The sequence below is a fragment of the Pogoniulus pusillus genome, chromosome 18 (assembly GCF_015220805.1).
Source record: "Pogoniulus pusillus isolate bPogPus1 chromosome 18, bPogPus1.pri, whole genome shotgun sequence".
Taxonomy (NCBI): Eukaryota; Metazoa; Chordata; class Aves; order Piciformes; family Lybiidae; genus Pogoniulus; species Pogoniulus pusillus.
In genome coordinates, this window is record NC_087281.1 from 10,665,988 (window position 1) to 10,686,505 (window position 20,518).

Below are 20,518 nucleotides of genomic sequence, written 5' to 3' on the forward strand. Positions count from 1 at the left end.
CAAGTTTTTCCCTCTCTTCCTTAAAGTAATATGAACTTAAAGTAGGATGAATTTAAGTTAGTGTTGCTGTTCCCCATGATAGTTCTGTGGCACTTACGTCACTCAATAGATATCACTGAAGATTGTAGTCTCTTTTCACTTCTAGGCAATATGACACGCGAGATTTCTCCGATGTTTGGTAATTTGCTACTTCCAAGATTTTTATCTTGCCAATAACACTTTTGCTAACAAACAAGTTTTGTCACTCAATAGATATCACTGAAAACTGTAGTCTCTTTTCACTAAGAGGCAACGTAACAAGGAGGATTTCTCTGATGATTGGTAACTTGCTGCTTCCTAACCTTGCCAATAACACTTTTACTAACAAACAAGTTTTGTCACTCAATAGATATCACTGAAAACTGTAGTCTCTTTTCACTAAGAGGCAACGTAACAAGGAGGATTTCTCTGATGTTTAGTAACTTGCTGCTTCCTAACCTTGCCAATAACACTTTTGCTAACAAACAAGTTTTGTCACTCAATAGATATCACTGAAAATTGTAGTCTCTTTTCACTAAGAGGCAATGTAACATGCAGGATTTCTCTGATGTTTTGTAATTTGCTGCTTCCTATTTTTATCTTGCCAAGAACACTTTTGCTAACAAACAAGGTTGGGGGAAAAAAAAAAGTCATTTTAGAAACTGAAATCATGTTCCACTAGATAGTGATTAATATCTGTGACCTTTATTTTTGTATCAAGAGCATAAATATACACTTTTTTTGCGTGTCAGTCATTGTCTAAGATTTCATCTTTGTCCTGCTTTCCATTACATACCATGAATTATATGAAATTAATTTAATCGCTACTCCAAACAGAAATTAAATGTGCCCTAATCCAAAGTTACGTTGTTTGCTTTTACAACTGTAAGTCATAAGTAATTAATTTTCCTTGGAAAATTAATTCACTTACCATTCCCAGTAGCATCATATGTTGACACAGGGTTATAGATAGTTTAATATTTTTGTTCAGCATATTAGCCTCAACTTTGGAAGACCTTAAAGCAAAACAAATTCAAATTTACTCGACTGTGTATAATTCAGGGTTATTTAAAGTGAATGTTGCCTTTATTGCTGTCAACCAGCTGATGATGATGATTCTAAAATTATATTCAATCTTCCAGTAAAGTCTGTGGACAGATGTGAGTTTCACATCAGACACTTGGGTAACATGGCCACGGGAATGCTGTAAGTAGTAGAAAAGTTTAGGTCCTCAGAGAACGTAACTATACGTTACAAAGATTTGGGCTGGAGTTAAGCTTCTTTCAACATGCCTTAGGTGGCCTGAGACAGTAGAAGGTGATTCCTGTTGCGCTCAGAAATTTGTGAGCTGGTTTAATGTGAAACATTATTTTGTTTCTTATATTGTCACGTAGAGAAGGGCAGCACAGACATCTGTGTGGGTGGCCCTGCTGCCCACAGCTGACTGTCCATCAGAGATGCCGTTGAGTAGTGTGGGCCAGAAGTCTTCCAGGATGAGAGGCAGCTTTTAAGTCTAATCTTTCCAGGTTTTGTTGGTTTGTTTGGTTGGTTGGTTTGTTTTGGTTTGTTTTATTGTTGTTATTTTTCCCCTGCAGCTCCATAAAACATGGTGTTTAGTACTTTGGTTTATTTTTATTTATTTAAGTCTCCCATCTGAAACTCCAGTGATGCAGTGTTGTGGTTCAAACAGGCCAGGCTTATTTTATAGATGTCCTTATGTGCATTGCTAGCTGTGTTTTGCCCAAATGCAGGGTGGGGGGTGTGGTATCAGTAGTGTTTAATTTAAGGTTTTGGAGGTGAAAAGCAGACATCGACATCTAATTCCAGTGTAAAGTTACTGCCAGATCAAGCATAAAAAATATTGCTGCATTGGCAGTCACAGGAAGAAAGTAAACTATGAGTCCTTTGACAATATACTATCATATAGCACACTTACATAAAACAGAGCAGTGGATGGAAGAAAATATTTCCTGGATGCTTTTTTTCACCACGGTATCTTTGTAGAGAGTGTAGTACTGGAATTGGATGCTGCTAATAATGGCAGTAACGGTAAAGCCACCGGCAAGTAGCAACAGTATGTATAAATAAATATTATCACACATCTCTTGCACAGTATTTTTTACATATGTGCATTTATTTGCAACAACTTTGCCATGGAAATTCTGTATCTGTTACTTTCAAATGCAGTTATTTTGAGTTTTCTGTTTGTGCATGTGGCACTGTGTGTATCCTTTTTTAGTGCAACGGGCCCTGGTAGGTGTTGCTAGCTGTTTCATTACTACAGCTAATCCTTTTCAAAAGGTGTCACTATAATATTCAAAAGTAAAAAATCTTCTGCAAAGAAATCGTTAGTCTGGTGAACATATTTCTCCTTGGCAGTCGCATATGATATTGAAGCTGCATCCTACCTACTGCGCCCAGCTGTTCCATGTCTTCCTTACCAGGGCTATAAGCTTTAAGGAAGCACGGTAAGCTGAGCCTGCAGAAGTTGTTCCTTTCTGCATCTGCACCTACTCTCTGATATGATGTACCTTCCATCTCAGGTAAATGAGAAACAAGCACCAGCTCTGTCCTGCTCTTAGCATTTTTGCAGGAGCTTGTGCTGATCAGACGTACAAGCGGCAGGCTCAGGATACCCTGCCCCAGGGCATCAGCATTCTCCTTTCAGTTACCCTTGTCTGGTAGTGTTACCTATCTAATGTATGTAAAAAAAATGGTGTGTATGAAAATTCTGCAAGCCAACCAAGAACTGTTTTTACAAGTTTCTTGGCAGTTGAAGTATGTGTTTCTTTTGGGAATATTCCAGTTCATTTTGTGATGACAGTGATTGTCTAAATTCACAAGAAAATGGAAGTTAAAACAATTATTGTCTTGTTTTTTTTTTTCTTTAAATCTGCAGAAACTGTTTCTTCATGCAAAATTTATGTTTTCAGCTTGACTATAGTTTGGGATTGAATAATTCAAAGTTGGCACTAAGTCTGAAAAAAAAAATGAACTACGAAGTACAATAGGAAAAAGCCCAAGAAGCAAGAACAAATGTGTACAGTGTCTTCTAATGTAAGTGCTTAGCTCTTTGGAGGCCACCAAGAAGTCTACAGTGATTGACGTGCATTCTGGCAAAGCTGCCCCCTCCCCCCTGCAGCAGTGTTGAAGTCAGTCAAAATCTATAGACAAAGCTGAGTGAATACCATTTTCCCCAATACAGGGGCTATTTTTTTCAGGAAGTCTAACTCAAACCAGATGTTTTGCTTAGGCCTAGAGTTTGTTGCTGCCAAGCATCTCATCAGAGGTCAGAGTTCTGGGCTCAGGGCCCTGCTAGAATTCTTTCACAAATTGCTATTCGGTGAGGTTTTAATCCTAATGGAAAGAATAATGTGCTTGTAAAATCTGCAGTTATTACAAACACAGTATACATATTGTGGACTTCAAATGACTACATATTTCATTCCCATAAACAGGGAATTCAGATGAATGCAGTGTGTAATAGTTTTAGACATTCAAACTTAAACCAAGTATATAGTTTATACTAGTGTTAACCATTTGCATTCTTAACACTCCTGTAAAATGAATAGTAATCTTGACTAACAACTGGCAGCTTGGAAAAAAACAAACACAACCCCCATCCCCAACAAACCAGAACCAAAGAAAACCAACCAACCAACTGAAACAACACACACAGAAACAAATGAAAAAAAACAACAAAGAGAGGCAACCAAAATTTCCAGCGTGGTTTGACTTAAAAGCTGTTTCCTGAAGTAAATAGGAAACCTTATGCTTTTGCTAATGTTCAGAAAACCACTCTGCTTGCAGAGACACCAGGTTTGGCACAGTTTGTTTCTTTCCTCCTTTCCCCTTTTTTTTCCCCACTCAGATTTTTAAATAGCTCAGTAGCAACATTTTATGGTCGAGTTCATCTTATGTCACATATTTCTTCATACAGCTGATTTTTCATCCCTAAACCTCACAGCAGACAGTGTATACTGCAGCTTATTTAAGAACTAGTGATGAAAAAAAATCTCCCTTTATTTTTGTCCTCTTCTTGGGAGAATTACTGATAGACTTCTACTGTCATTCTAATGCAGTGAAATTTGAGAGGAAGAAAAAAATCTTGGGTAACATTGATAGGGTGCTGCAGCATGCAGCTGGAAAAGTGCAGCTGATACAGTATGGAGACTGAGATTTTGGATATCAGAAATCAGTGTCTGCTACAGAAAACAGTGCCATAGTGTGAAACTGATGTAACTGATAGTACACTGAGGCTGTAGTGATGAATTGGGTTTTTCTTTGTTGTGCAGCATCTTAGTTTTCAGCAAACATTGCTGAAGAATCCCCTTCTTTTCAACTTCAATAACTTCAGAGTTTTCAGTTGCAGATATGTTGAATTACAGTTATCACAACTGCTGCTTCATCTCATTCTAATTCGTGAATTCTACACAACTCCTGAGTATGTTTTTGCTTTGGTGAGAAATGTAACTTAAGAAAAAGGTCGTGGCACTCAGAATAATCTTATCCTGTTTCTGTGACGATCATAGTCAGTGATAGCCATGCTGGGAAGGAGGTAAGTACGTGTAAGGCACTGCGTATATGCTAATACTCTAAACTTAGAGGCTTGCTGAGGTGTTCAGCTACTGTACAGCTTATTCCTTTTCTAATTCCTGTTTTTAATAAGCAAACTAATGAATGTTGATGCTACAGTACAAGCACTATGTTTTGGGGGGTGGGGTGCATAGGGGGAAGTCTTACATCCTTTTCAGCGCTGGTGTAACTGTTGAGTAAGCCTCCCTGCTGGCTAAACTTGTTTCATGGCACCGAATGCAGAGATTTGTGAAACACATCACTGCAACATCAGTTGTGCTATTGAATCAGAAATTGGTGAAGCTGCTATTGAGACCACAAACTCGTTTTCAGAGAAAGTATGCTTTTTCCAGAGAGTAGGAATATGGCTTTATTCCTGCTATATTCTTAAGAAAGAAGAATGTAGCTAATGTGATATGGCTAATTTTTATTTCCATTATAATGCATTATATTTTTCCTGTGGTTCATTGAGTAAATGTGACTTACATTTAGATGTACAGAACTGAATTAGAAAGCTTGAGTTCTTTCAGTGGGTGAGTTATAAATTTTAACCTTGTTCTGGTAGAATCTGCATTTTGATTGGCTACAAGTGTTTATTTTACTTAATAAATTCCTAAAACCCTATAAAGGCAGATTACTTTTATTGCAAGTTGCATGATCTTCGTGCAAACTGCTGCCTCAAGATGAGAAAGTGAATATTAAACACGGATTGAAATTAATATGTAGAACCTCATAATTCAGATGCAATAAGAAGTGGAGACAAACTGCAGTTTTAGAAAAGAAGCTTTTTCATATTAATGAATTTCCATTTGCCAATAATTCTGTCATTTGTCACTTGAATCATTCATCACCCCAGCAAATGGTTCTTTCAAGACTTTATTTGCAATTTTGTCTTGTGTTTTTGTCCTTGATGTTGTGAAAATGACCGTCTACTGTTACAGGAATGAAAAGAGATCTCATTCAAACATCTTTTGTGTTTCCACTTTCAGTGAAAAATGTTTTTCAAACCTGCAGCTGGTTATTTCTGCAGGAGTTCCCACTTATATTCAGGTTTGATTGACGTTTTGAAATGGCAGCTTTTCATGAAAAGCTGTTAACTTGTAGAATTTGGTTATGGTACTAAGACAGACTGACTTTGTTCTGCTGTTGGGGCCTGTCCAACCTAAACACAACCCTGCATCTGAATTTAATAGTGCTACTCAGCACAGGGAGCATGCGGAGTTGTGTTTTTCTTTTCTTTTTCCTTTTTTTTCCTCCTCCCCTGTGTTTCTTTTCTGTTTTTTTAACACTGGTGCTTCTGATGTGTTTTTAAACCTGGCCTGATAGGTACTCATCCTGAGATAGTCTGTCAGTAATTGGATTAATTGACCTTCTCCTTCTTTCTGAGTCTCCTGGGTTAGCAGATCATGCAAAATTGCGCTTTCATAGTTTGAGCAATGAAATGTTTTCATCGTGTAAGATGAAAAAATGTGTGGTAAACTATTTGTAATCACTGCACAAGCACTATACTGTCTTGTCTTAACATAAAACTGGCTATCTGTAGTCTTCATTACTATTTATTTTTGAAGTTTGGGTCATGAGGGCAAGCTTATGTTAACAGATTTTCTGAGCAATGACTACTGATTTAATTTCTAGCAGAACCCTGCAAAAGCGGTGCATAACACAGTTGTTCTGCCCTCATCTTTGTCAAGTTGGTCTTTATTATAGTGTCAGAATGTCAGAGCAGGAACGAGGGACATCAGGCAAAATCAGTTGCCTGCTCTGTTTCTTGACAGCCCTCTAAATAAAGATATAAAAGTACCCATGTATTAGCTGAGAAGGAAAAGGAGCACTTTCAACTTGGAAGCAGATCATTATTTACCTAAAGGAACTGAAAAAATTAGAGATTCAAAGCATCTCAATATTCATCACTGAGTGTGAGAAATGAACCTCTCTAGACTAAGTGAAAGTGAATATTTTCTCAGATACCCATCCTGAATGTCCCAAATTTTGAAATGGTATTTTGAGTACCAAATAGAAGATAAATTTGGTGATGATGAACAAATGTTTACTGTTCTGTCCTGCAATTTTGAATGAATGTTTCTGAGCTTCATGTGAACTTTCAAAGTACAAGGAAAAGAGTCCTAGTTGCCACCTAGACATTACTGTTAAAGACTAATACATGCCACTGCTATTCCTCAAAGCAAAGACAGGATGAATGGGTACAAGCTTTTTGGTAAACCCTTAAGGTCATTGTGAAATACTAGACCAATTGAATTAAATGGCAAGCTGCCCGCTGACTTGAAATGGAGACAAGATTTTGCCCTTTAACACTATCAAGCCCTGAGGGCAAGCAGATTTCATTCTTAAACGGACCAAATATGGCAGTGTTTCAAAGCAAAGCTGAGCTGTTGTGAAGTTTGACCCAAACTGTGCAAAATGCAGGGAGCAACAGGGGGACCTTGAAGTAGAAGTACAAGGGATACAGGTAAATGGCTGCTGTCCCTTCGGATGCAGTGGAAGGTGGTTTCCATTTTGAAATGCTGTCTTCCATGTCATTTTCATAGAATAGAATCACAGAATGTCAGGGACTGGAAAGGACATCAGAAGCTCATCTAGTCCTACCCCCCTGCCAGAGCAGGATCACCTAGACCAGATCACACAGGAATGCATCCAGGTGGGTTTTGAATATCTTCAGAGAGGGAGACCCTACAACCCCCTTGGGCAGCCTGTTCCAGTGCTCTGTCACCTTCACAGGGGAAAAAAAATTCTTCTCATGTTTAAATGAAACCTCTTATGTCCCAGCTTCCACCCATTGCCCCTTGTCCTGTCATCGGGCATCACTGAGAAGAGCCTGGCTCCAACCCTTGTTTTCTATAGGAAAACCTTCTTTTCATGTGTTACTGATTGTGAAACAACGTTCTGTTTAAAAATGGATAGGAGAGACTAGTCAGTGTGCTGCTGCTTCACCTTGTTCCCATGCAGAGTAATAGAGTGTTACAGTTTAAGAATAGGATCCTAAATTGGAAGTAAAAGTTTCACGAAAACTGGGGAGAACATCTCGGGTGGGGCTAAAGAAGAACATAACAGAGCACTGGCACAGGCTTCCCAGGGAGGCTGTGGAGTCTCCTTCTCTGGAGCCTTTCAAGGCCTGTCTGGATGTGCTCCTCTGTGATCTGCGTTAGATGGTATTGTCCTTCTCTGGCAGGGGGATTGGACTCGGTGATCTCCTTGCGTCCCTTCCAACCCCTCATAGCCTGTGATATTTCTCTCATTTCATTGATCTGTCATTTTCCTATGTGGTTGGGAGTTCAGTGTGTTCTCGCTTGCTTGCTTTCTCCATTGTCTCTCCCTACGGCCTTGCCTGCTTCTCTGCATTGAGAATTGTTTAGGCTGTGCTAAGGAACGGCAGTGGAATAGAGTTCATTTGTTAGCTGGTACACAGCCCACTGGACTTCTGTCCAGAGGGTCTGGCTTTGTGCAGGGGGATTAGCTGGGCTGTTGTCCACTTGTGTGTGTATATATATATATGTATTTGCATATATGTTTATTACCCTTTATATTTAGCCTACTTTTGTAAATAATAACTTCATTTTACTTCCAAATTCTGAGTAATGTGATAATTTTCCTTTGGGGAGGTAAATCCTAAACTCTTCAGTGGTGTAAACCCACAACAGACAGACTGAATTTTTTCTTAGGACTGACTCAGAAATAGGACTGAGCATTGGAAATCTCTACTTTATCGTTACATACTCAGTGGTAACTTTTTCTGGTATTCCTTCTTTAGCATTCTGTGGTAGATTGTCCAAAATGCTGTTCACGTGGTCTCCCTGTTTGTGAAAGAAGGATCTGTTAAACAGAGGTTTTATTACTAAGTTAACTACTGGAATGCTTGGATTGCAAAATAAAGCTAGAAAGAGAAATACTAATTTCAACCAGGAAAGCATACATTTAGGGTCTTCAAACTCTCTTTTATTATAAGAGCAGGTATAATGCTTAGTTGCAGTGTGTAAGTACTGTATATTATCCCAGAGCAAAATAAACATTGTTTGTCAAGTTGGACTTTGGCCATGTTTATGTAGGCAAAAGAATTAAGCATCTTTACAATATTCTTTTGAATTCACTGGTTTAAATTTTCATCTGTTTTACGGGGCTTGGACTGGGGGCTGTTGGTTTTGGTGTTGGAGGGTTTATTTTTGTTGTTTGGATGCTCTTTTCATTTCTTTTGTTAATTTGGCTTCCTCAACTTGCATAAAAAACACTACTGTGAGTCAAATTTTTTGTGCCTGTTTGCTTCCTTAGAATTAGCATCAGTAATACATTTAAACACTACAAAACCTCAAAGTAGGTAGGTTTATAATCTAGACTTTGTTTGTAGGTATGAAAAGTCTTCCTATCCGTTTGAGTCACTTTTCCCCTTACCGTTTATTCCTGCTGTGTAGTCATTCTTCATTTTGTTTTAACTTGGCGGTTGCATCCAACTATATACTAATGAACTGAAGGGGGAAGTTAAGGAAATGTTATTTCCATTATGTGATGATCTATGTGAGGGTTGGAAGGCACTGCAGAGAGATCTGGACAGGCTGGATTGATGGGACAAGGTCAGTGGGACAAGGTTTAACAAGACCAAGTGCCACATCCTGCAGTTTGGTCACAACAAGCCCATGTAACTCTGCAGGCTTTGAGCAAAGTAGCCCAGTAGAGGAGGAGCTGGAGGTGCTAGTGGATGGTCAACTGAACATGAGCCAGCAGTGTCCCCAGGTGGCCAAGATGGCCAATGGTATCCTGGCCTGTATGAAAAACAATCTGTCCAACAGGGCTAGGGAAGTAATTGTGTCCCTATACTGGGTCCTGGTGAGGCCACAGCTTGAGTATTATGTTCAGGTCTGGGCACTACAGTATAAGAAAGGATGCAAACAGGAGCAAAACAGCCTGGGCAAGCCAGGGTCCTTAGACTTAGTGGCTCCAGGTTCTTTGTCCTCTTTCCCACAGTTGCTTCTCCCCAAAACACAAGAGAGAGAGAGAGCAGAAAAACCTGTCTGGGCAAGCCAGGACATGTTCAGGCCTATTTTGGCCTATTTAGGCCTGCCATGACAATTTCTTCAACTCTTAGGAGCAGATCTAAGGAACAAAAAAGTGGTACCTAGCAATTAAGGTCCAGTGACTATCTTACTCATAGTTGCAGGGTGAGTAACTGGAAAACTACTGTGCATTTGTGTATACAGTAGCTATTTGGTATGCTTTTTTAGGTCACCTGATACCCAAAAAACCTCCCAAATCTAAACTTGTTTAAAAGATTGTGTTCAAATACTGATATCTTGTCCTAAAGAATTAGGATCAATTAGAATTAGAGTCAATTCAGCATTTTCATTGCTAATAACAGTGAGGTATGTGTCATATAAGCAGATTCTGTTCAAGAAAGGACTCGATGAGGCACTTACTGCCATAGTCTAGTTGACTGAATTGGGCTGGGTGTTAGGTTGGACTGGATGATCTTGGAGGTCTCTTCCAACCTGGTTGATTCTATGATTCTTTCATGATGAGCAAAGTCATATAGATATTACTTAAGTAGCACATTCTAATGATGTAATGGCCTGACTACATTTATGCTGTGAAGCGCTGAGAAATTCTCCTGCATCCAAATGACTAGCAAAAATGAAAGCAGAACTCAAATGAAGGCAGGAATCTGTTAAGCAGATCACCTATATTGTGCTAAGCATTTTAGTAGTAATGATTAGATATTGTCAATAGCGATTATGATTTTGAGAAGTGTTCATGTTCACTTGTGTAAATTGTCATTGAAAACATAAATTTTTAGTGCTGACAAGTTAGTACAGTTAGTTTGTTATTTAGTTGTCAAGTTTTCAACCTCCAATAGGTGAACATTTTGCTTGTCTTCTGCACGTAATAGGAAAAGTACTGAGTATACATTGTAATGCATATTTTGTTTAAAAGGCACAGACTTATCGCACCACAAAGGGATTTTTGTACCAAGTAATTATTCATGCTTTTGCTATAAATATAGCTTGCCAATATATGTAATGAATGGTGCTGAAATTGCTTTCAGTAATACACGATGGTGCTTCCATACTCTGCCTGTAAAATTCATAAGCGCTGGTACAGGACAAACTTCTGTTTTCTCACCTGTTTCCTGGCTTTCTGTCAGCTTTCAGTCTTCCATGGGTCATTCAACAAACACTGCTTGGGGTGACGCTTTTGAGTTGCCATATGTCAGTCAAAGTGAAGTACATGCTTTTTAGTAAGCAGAGAAAATAAGCTTGCTTTATTTGAGTTTGGCTGTGCCTTCTACAGGATAGTGACTGGCATTTCGTTTCACTTGTAGTTTATTTTGGCTTTCAGATATGCAAAGAGATTGGGGATGCAGGGGGGAGTGCCTGATGAAAACAAAGGAGGAGCCAAATAGAAGAGAGAAAGAGCTGAGCAACAGAGTTTTAAGATGTGCTTGAAGCATATTCAATTTTAACCGATTTGCTGCAAGACAAAAAAGGGGAGGAAGGGATTAAGGAAACTCAAGTTACCCAAAAGCTTTTTCCAATAGGAGTTTCAGAAGCCACTGTTGTGTTACATTAAAATTGAAAGAAAAGAAAGTTATCTTTATTGTATCCTGACCAATGATGTTGGTGTGGGATTAAAAAGATGTTTGGCATATAATTTTGTTTCTGGTGAGGGCATGCATGTGTCAATGCATTAAATGTATTCTCAGAACACTGCAGTGCGAGTTGCCTTGTGGAGCAGTTGTTACTTCTGTTTGTATACCAAGTATGAAAACTATTGAGTGTGAGAAGTTGCTTTTATTAGACATCTGAGATACGGTGAAATATGTATCAACTGTGCGAATATTTTCTTTCTAGGTAATATCCCTAAATGATGTTGCATGTTTGTTAGTGGTTTTTTATATTTTATAGTTTTGTCTTTTGAAGTTTTTAGTATTGCAAGTACCACATTTTTCACCAAAGATGAGTGAGAGGAACTCCAACTTGCCTTCAGTGGAGCTGGAAGAAGCTCCTCACATCTCCTGAGGGTTCCTCTTGCTCTGAGTTGAAACTTAGACCCTGTAGTGGTTTGAAACACACTTACATTCCCCACTCCCAGAAATCATGAATTGATGACATTTTATGATTGCAGGGTGTTACAATCCGGGACAGGAGACTCTCATTTGCTCTCTTGCTTTTCAGGTCTTGCGTATGCAGGTGGATCTCTGATTGTCAAAAAATGCTCCCCTGCTTCCTGCTCCTGCCTCCTCTCTCCCGCTCTTATCTCTTGGTAATAGGGAAAGAAGGAGGTGAGAGAAGGACAGTGAGGGAGTGAGTGGGTGTGATGGTTTGGGTGTTCCCTGCCCCCTCCCCCCCCCACTTTGGAAATCACCCAGACTAGACTCAGATGGCTCTGGAAATTTAATGAAGCTTATACTTACAGCTTAGCACAAGCAGATATTTACAGTCTATACAGTTACAGACAGAAATGTACAAAGTAAAAGGTAATGCAGAAACACAACAGCTCTCCCAGAAACCTGAGTCCCCAGAAGGGGCTCCCAACCACCCCTACACCTTCCCCCTACCCCTCTCAACCTTACTCCAGTCCCAAGGAAGAATGGAGGTTCGGCCAGGAATTGGGAAGCAAAGTGGCTTAGTCAAAGAGGCTAGAGAGAGATGCAGCTTGGAGCTCCCCAGCAGGAGAAACGGAGTTATCTGTTTTGATTCTTCTTGTATCTCTCAGTAAGCCTGTGAGTGAAGCAGACATCACTCTGTTTTCCTTCCACAGCCTACAATCTAGTTCTTCTCACCAGAACATTCTAGCTAGCTTCAGACTGGCACAATGGGGGAGGTTTTTTACTCTCACCTACAGCCATAACAATACCCTACATCTGCTGCAGGGAGGCTAATGGTCACTGACTTCAGACTAAACAGAATCCTCAGAATTCTGGACTCACCCTGGACTTAATGACTTCTGTCTTGTCCCTATAGAAATGTACTATTCCTTCTCCCTCTATCAATGTGATCTTTCCCCCCCCCCCTGCCTCTTATTCTTCAATACTTTTCAGGAAAATTTCTAACGAGATTTGTTGTCTTCCACTTACATGATTATGAAACTCTACTCCTGATGGCCCTTGCTTTATCTTTCTCTAGTGTTGGCACTGGAAGTGAAGTGTAGGCTTTCAACCTAGCAATTTTAGCAATAAACTTTGCTGCTTATTGGAAAAACAAACACCCTACTGAAATCACCAGGAGTTAGATGGTTGATTTTAATTGCAATTTACATTGCTGCCCCTTTGACATAGAATCATAGAATCAGTCAGGATTGGAAGGGACCACAAGGATCATCTAGTTCCAACCCCCTGTCACGGACAGGGACACCTCACCCTGATGTAGTCATCAGTCTGTCTAGAGCCTCATCCAGCCTGGCCTTAAACACCTCCAGGCATGGGGCTTCCTCCGCCTCCCTGGGCAGCCCATTCCAGGGTCTCACCACTCTCATGCTGAAGAACTTCTTCCTAACATCCAGTCTGAATCTACCCATTTCTAGCTTTGTTCCATTCCCCCTGGTCCAATCACTACCTGACATCCTAAAAAGTCCCTCCCCAGCTTTCTTGTAGGCCCCCTGAAGATACTGAAAGGCCACAATAAGGTCACCTCAGAGCCTTCTCCTCTCCAAACTAAACAGCCCCAACTCCCTAAGTCTCTCTTTGAAAGAGAGATGCTCCAGCTCTCTCATCATCCTTTGTCACCCTTCTCTGGACACCTTCCAGCACATCCATATCCCTCTTACAATAGAGGCTCCAGAACTGGATGCAGTACTCTGTGTGGGGTCTCACCAATGCAGAGTAGAGGGGGAGGATCACCTCCCTCGACTTGCTGGACACACTTCTCTTGATACAGCCCAGGCTCTGGTTGACTTTTCTGGGCTGCAAGAGCACTTTGACAGCTCATATTGAGCTTCTCATCCACCAGCACCCCTCTCCTCAGGGCTACTCTCCAGCCAGTCACTGCCCAGCCTATATTGGTTGGTGTTTGGGATTGCCTCGACCCAGCTGCAGGACCTTGCACTTGGTCTTGTTGAACCTCATGAGGTTGGCTTGGGCCCACTTCTCCAGCCACGTTGTTAGTCGTGTAACAATATGTATTGGAGAAAACTGATGCCTGTTCTGGAAAGAGGAAGAGGATGTTTGGTGTATGGAATTTTCTGCTGTTTGCTTATATGAAAGAAATTAGCTTCAGCAATCAGTCATATTATCAGTGGCTTTGAATTTGTACAGCAAACTTAGCACTCTTACTGCTCCTCTTCTGTTAGGATGCAAGCATAAGTAAATATAAGATGAATTCCAGCAACTTGCCAGTAACTTGAAGCACTTACATGATCAAGTGTACATTTTTGGTCTGTTTTGGTTTTGGTTTTTGGTTGTTTTGTGTTTTTTTTTTTCATTATCAGCTGAAAGATTTTGGTTTTGTTTCATCATTTTCTTTGAAAATGTAAATGCATTTCTCTCTCTTGGGATCTTTCAATAATAGCAATATGCTGTTAAAACAAACAGACTTGGGATTTTTGAAAACAAGGAGCAAGTCAGAGTTAAGTACATAGGATAACAATATATCCTATAATAATATAACATTTGGAGAAACAACAAACAGTCTTCAAAAGAAATTCTTCAAGTTAGGTCCTTTTATCAAACATCAGAGGAGTAAGCTTATTTTCTTAGATTCTAACTGAAAGGGATTTTCCAGAGATTAAAACCCCTCACCTGAACTTTCCAGTGGTTCCACCTGACATGTAAGGTGCACTTTAATGATTTTATCTCCACCCACCCCCCCCACTCTGCACATGCAAAGGTACTTATTGTTAGACTGGTTGCATTAAGAGTAGTCCTGCTGTACTTAAGGGCTTGCCCTGGATGCATTTTGCTGTCGTGGTTCCACAAGTGTTTGAAGTGCAGCTGTGTATAGGCCACAGCACAAGCAGAGAGGGTTGGGTTTTTTCCCCCTGGTTTTTCAATTTTAGAGCACATTTCTGTGGATCGAATCTCTACAAAACAGTATTGTTTTGGACTTCACTTTGGTTGTGTTAGCCCACCTAGTGACTCGTTCAGTCAATGTCACTCAAACTGCACAGCTATGCTGCTTGTTAAAGCAAAAAAAATATGTATCTTTTCAAGAGGTTTGTTGGCTAGTTTCACATGTCAAAATTAATGGATCCAGAAGTTAATGGTAGATACTAACAAAATAATGTTTTATGAGGTGTTAGAAGTGTTTCGGGGCTTAAGGACTGAAGAAGTGAAATTGGATTTACTTCATTGAAGGTTGACTTTTGGATTCAAAGGACAAGCAATGTATAATTTGATCAAAACCCAAAGTAGAGCTGTTGGATGTGCAGCCTAATCTTATTTAGGATGAACGCTGATCTTGTTACAACACTGGTAAGGCTGAGCCAAGGTCAGGAATTGCAGATTGCTGCTCAGACTTCAGAGCTCTTTCCCTCCCTTTTGTGACCAGCATCATTAGGTCATGTCTGCAGTAGGTTTGTAGGCTCTGCAGGGTATAAATAATTCTCATTCAGCTGTGTTGGAAGGTGCCTTACTTGTCTCATGGACATTGTAAAGTATTAACAGTGCACGGGTTGCTTGTGTTCATGTCTGCTAATGTTTGTAAATGTCAAAGAATAGGTAGTTAAGAGCTGCTGTGTGTAGCAGTAGAATTCTAAGCTGTTTGAAACTGACTTTCAGAGACACATGCAATCATACCACATTTTCTGAAATCAGAACATTTTAGGGAACCAGGAAAATGTTACCAAATGCATTATAATAGTGTACTGGTATTTGTGGGTAGGGTTTTTTCCAAGCTGACAAAGGTAGAGAACTTACAGTTATAACTCACATCCACATAAAAGACCTCAGTCAGGGTTGTTCTGGTCTAGCACTAGTATCCAGTGTGTTTGGCCAGGCAGTGTTAGTGTACTGGTCTGTCCTCTATGGTCATGTGAGTAGACCAAGTACAGCCTCCAGGCTTCATGTAAATGGTGGTTCTTTGGCTTGATAAATTTGTCATGCTGATGCCAAATGCATTTTTACAGTGTCTCTAGAATCACAGAATCACAAAATCAATCAGGTCAGAAGAGACCTCCAAGATCATCCAATCCAACCCATCACCCAGCCCTGAACATCACTGAGAAGAGCCTGGCTCCATCCTCCTGGCGCTCACCCCTTATTTATAAACACAAATGAGGTCACCCCTTAGTTTCCTCCTCTCCGAGCTAAAGCCCCAGCTCCCTCAGGCTCTTCTCTTAAGGAAGATGTTCACCTTCCTTAATCATTTTTGTGGCTCTGCACTGGACTCTGTCAAGCAGCTCCCTGTCCTCGAACTGAGGGGCCCAGAAGTGGACACAGTACTCCAGATGAGGCCTCACCAGGTCAGAGTAGAGGGAAAGGAGAACCTCATTGACCTACTAACCAACCCTTCTAATATACCCTAGAATGGCATTGGCCTTCCTGGCCACAAGAGCACACTGCTGGCTCATGGCCATCCTTCCATCCACCAGAACTCTCAAGCCCCTCTCCCCTTCGCTGCTCTCCAGCAACGGTCAGTCCCCAACCTATACTGATCCATGGGATTGTTCTTTCCCAGGTGCAAGACTCTGCATTTGCCCCTGCTGAACATCATTAAATTTCTCCTTGCCCAACCTCTCCATCCTAAGCATGTGCAGATTTTCTTTAACTTACTCAGATTTTATTCTGATGTGCTTAATGCAACAGTTAAAAGGGATTCCTGTTGTTACAAACCTGTTGTAGTGAAGGAGTAGCATGGCATGTGTGTGCCTGGTCTTCTTTCCACTAGCTGGATGCATAGCTTTTGATTTTAATATATCCTTTCCTGGTTTTGCAAAGAGTATAGCTATCGAGGTTCACTTTCAGCAGACTGGGACATAAAGTTTTTGCTGAATCAAATCTCTTCCAAAGAACAGCTTAGAAAGATTGAGCCTGATCTAGGGAATACTTTCTTTGATACACCCAATGCTGTTATGTCATTGTGGAGGCGATGATGAATGTCTCAGTTTTGAATCACACAAATGAATGTTATTCCTTCTGAAGGCATGACATCTAAGGGAATGAGACTGAAACCTAGGAAACAGCAATATTTCCTACAGACTCTACTTTATATTCTGAGTAGTTGCTTTAGACCAAGATTTTTGTAAGAGGTGGCCAAGAAGTGCTGCAGTTAATGAAATTTGTTAATGTAACATGTAAAACTATACAATAATCAACTTCCAAGTACCTTGGAGTACCTTTCCTGAAAGCAGAAAGACATTTCAAGTAGTGTGTTTTGGGTTTTTTTCTCCTTTTGATTCCCCCCATCATAATGAGATTTTTTAAAAGAGTTATTAATTGAGTAACTTTATCTTACTACATTTTAAATTCATGTTTTGTCATAGAAAATCTGGCCCAGCATTTAGCAGCTGTACTTGTCAAAGAGGAGGAAAGTCTGAGTGTGCTTTCTGAATAGTTCTATTCTGCTTCTTGTACTGTCATGTAAATGCATCCTTGTATGAGCTGGAAGCTCTACTGTATTACCCACCTGATGGCAGGAGGAGGAAGGACATCCTCACAAAGAGCAGTTGTATCTCCAGTAATTGAGAAAAACAGAAGCATGGATTTTATTTTAGGGTGTGGGGTTTTTTTTGTTTGCATATCTTTATTCTGTAAAGAAACCTTTGCGTTTTAGTAGTAGCACATCTCTAAGTAGAAACTGCCTTTGTTCTGCCAAGTGTACTCAGACTTTGTGGTTGTGAAGCCAGGATTATGTGCAAATGACAGCACTTGCTTTTCACACCTGAACTTTAGATCAGAGGAGCAATACTGGTGAATGTTGCACTTCCCATTTCTAAGTAACTTTACTGTGGTTTTCATCATGCAAATGCATCTCATTACCATACCTGGGATAAAGGGGCTTGCGTTCCTGTATGTAAAACAGTTGTCTGGGTAATTAACCACTAGCTGATGAACTACAATATTAGTACATTGGGGTTGGTGCTATCAGCATGTTACATTTAACTGTGGAATCTTTAAAATATCCAAATGGCTTGGAAGGTGAAACAAAGTAGTGGATAAAGTTTTTGATGTCTTGGCTTGAACCCTGCTTGATGTCCTAAATAAGTACATCAGGAAACCACAACAGATAAACCCTGATTTACATGAGTGACATGTAGGAGCTGAGCCAACAGGATGATTGAATTAGCTCCTGCGTTTAGAGGCTTCTCCCTCCAGGTCAGACTTCTAAGCACTGATGGGCTTCCATGGGAAGCTAGCTATTACAGACTGAAGTATGCCTACATTTTAGAGGCAAAGAAATCTCTGAGCTTCGGAACTTTCACCTTCTGACAAGACAAGTGTGACTGATTTTCTTTTGGAGGGGAAAAACGGGGAGCACTCTGAATAGTAGCGGAAAGAAAAGGGAAGCATTTCCCTTAGTGGTACTTAGGTGAGGGATCTGCCAATTGTCCCAGAAGTGTCTGTTCAAAATCTGAAACATCATATTGCTGTGAGGCTGCTATGTATCACAGAATCACGGGATGTCAGGGGCTGGAAGGGACCTCGAAAGCTCATCCAGTCCCAGAGCAGGATCACCTAGAGCAGATCACACAGGAGCATGTGCAGGCAGGTTTTGAATATCTCCAGAGAGGGAGACTCCACAACCTCCCTGAGTAGCCTGTTCCAATGTTCTGTCACTGTCACAGTGAAGAAATTGCTCCTGATGTTTACATGAAACTTCCTGTGCCTCACTGTGCCGTCTGTATTGGCCAGCCTCATACTATACCTGGCTTGTTCTTCTGGTAAATAACTGTACTGTAGCACGGTGCTCATAAATTTGGTGACTGTTTGTGTATGGAGGTGCAAAAGTACAGCATTTGTGATCATTTTTCTGCCTTATGCTTTGGAATTGTCTTAATTTGATAAGCTGATGTTATAGGTAAGTACACATCAGATTAAAGACAAGGCATAATGGACAAACAGAACCATTACTGTTGAGTAATCATTATGTGTAATATACTTCTGTTTTCACATAATGCAGGGAAAGAGTTATATAAATCAGAGAAAAAAAACCCCAAACCTGCAAATAACTCAGAAATGTGAGGAATGCTTATTTCAGGGACTTCTATTGTGGCAAAAGTGTTGCAAGACATAATGTAGACCTTTTAAAATATGTTCTAGAATTTATATCTTTAACTGGTGCCCTTAGTGTGCTAGTTTGAAGCTAGCTAGAATGTTTAGGTGAGAAGGATTAGATCACAGGCTGTGAAAGAGAAACAGGGTGGTGTCTACTTCACTCACAGGCTTACTGAGATGTATAAGAACAAGAATCCAAACATAGATAAGGCACTTCTTCTGGGGAGCTCAGAGCTGCATTTGTCTCTCTCTAGCCTCTCTGCCATCTCTCTGACTAAGCCACTTCGCTTCCTAACCCCCTGGCCAAACCTTCATTCTTCCTTGGGACTGGAGTAAGGTTGAGAGAGGTGGGAGAAGGTGGAAGGGTGGTTGGGAGCCCCTCCTGGGGGATCAGGTTTCTGGGAGGGCTGTTGTGTTTCTGTATTCCCTTTTCCCTTGTCTATGTCTGTCTATAACTGTATATACTGTAAATATCTGCTTGTATATTGAGCTAAGCTGTAAATATAAGCTTCATTCAAATTTCCGGAGCCATCTGAGTCTAGTCTGGGTGATTTCCACAGTGTGGGGGGGGGGGGGGCAGGGAATACCCAAACCATCACACTTAGATAAGGTACTGAGAAGTTCTAGCAACTATTTTTTAATGTTAATGTTGTTTGCAGTTCTTCTTTATGTACGCTTTGATATTTCAGTAACCTGATATCTCCATTTTTATTCCACAGCATGACGTATCACAGACTTTACTCAAAGCAACTCTGGACAGTGTGGTTGAAGAGTGTGTCAGCTTTGTAGGAGTTGATATTAACATCTGCTCAGAAATACTATTAAGGTGAGTCAAACGTTTTCCTATTCCAGTAATTACATGGCTGTGGATCACAGAGTCTCTGTTTAGTCTGCCATCTGACTCAAGCTCAGCTGGAGCAAATGGCTCGTGTGTTAAACTTCCAATTACATGAAAATGACACAGTAAGACAGTATTTCACTGAATCATTAAGTGAAGTTTTGAAGGGAATGTGTGATTCTCCAGGATAAAACTATCCTTGGGAGAAAAACAGATATTTAAAAATTTCAATCCAGTTTTAGAAAAACTTGAGATAAGCAAGTTGTACTTTTACACTCAGAAAGAGATTTTTCAGGTGCACTTTCTGTCTCTCAGAAGGTATTTGTGTAGATGCTGCTAAGTGCAACAGGTGAGGAAAGGAGAAAAATGCAAGTATTGAGGGGAAAATGCTGGGGGAAAAAAGCTGGTTTTACTGATGGGATATTTTAAGTAATTATGCCATGTTGACTTGGAAAATGTTCTGGATTTTATTTCTCTCATCTGAAAAGTAGATGTTCATTCTTTCTCCTGAGTGTGTAGAATTCAGCACTGTTTAGTTGAACAGCCTCTCGAGAGCAAAAATGTTTCTATTGTATTATGAGGTAGGAGGAGAAGGAGAAGAATGTCATAATCTTAGTTACAGGTATGAACGTCAGGAAAAATGTGCTCTTCCTAGCTCTGTCTTTAATTTTCTACCTTCTTAGAATCATTTTTCTGAAGAAAATTTTTCCCTATTTTGAAAAGCATTCTCTATTCTTTCTCCTTTTCCCCCTTTCTCTTCCATACTCTTTTCCTGTGTGACTGTTGCTTAGGCTGACTGCCGATTAACCTTCTGTCTTACCTTCTTTCAGATTTGATTTAGCTATCACTAAATGCCTATTGGTAAATGAGACTAACAAGCTTTTATTCCATGAGTGAAAGCCTGCCTGTGCGAGTACAGTGGGTAAACACTCTTAGCC

The 20,518-nt window shown here is 40.2% G+C and overlaps 1 protein-coding gene across 1 annotated transcript in view; it reads left to right on the forward strand.

The window, feature by feature from the left end:
• SRBD1 (S1 RNA binding domain 1) overlaps positions 1-20,518 on the forward strand; it is a 142,334-nt gene that overhangs the window by 96,486 nt on the left and 25,330 nt on the right. The window contains exon 18 of the mRNA XM_064158381.1: positions 19,462-19,568. Within this exon, the coding sequence (XP_064014451.1) occupies positions 19,462-19,568 (107 nt within the window). The remainder of the gene's footprint in view (positions 1-19,461; positions 19,569-20,518) is intronic.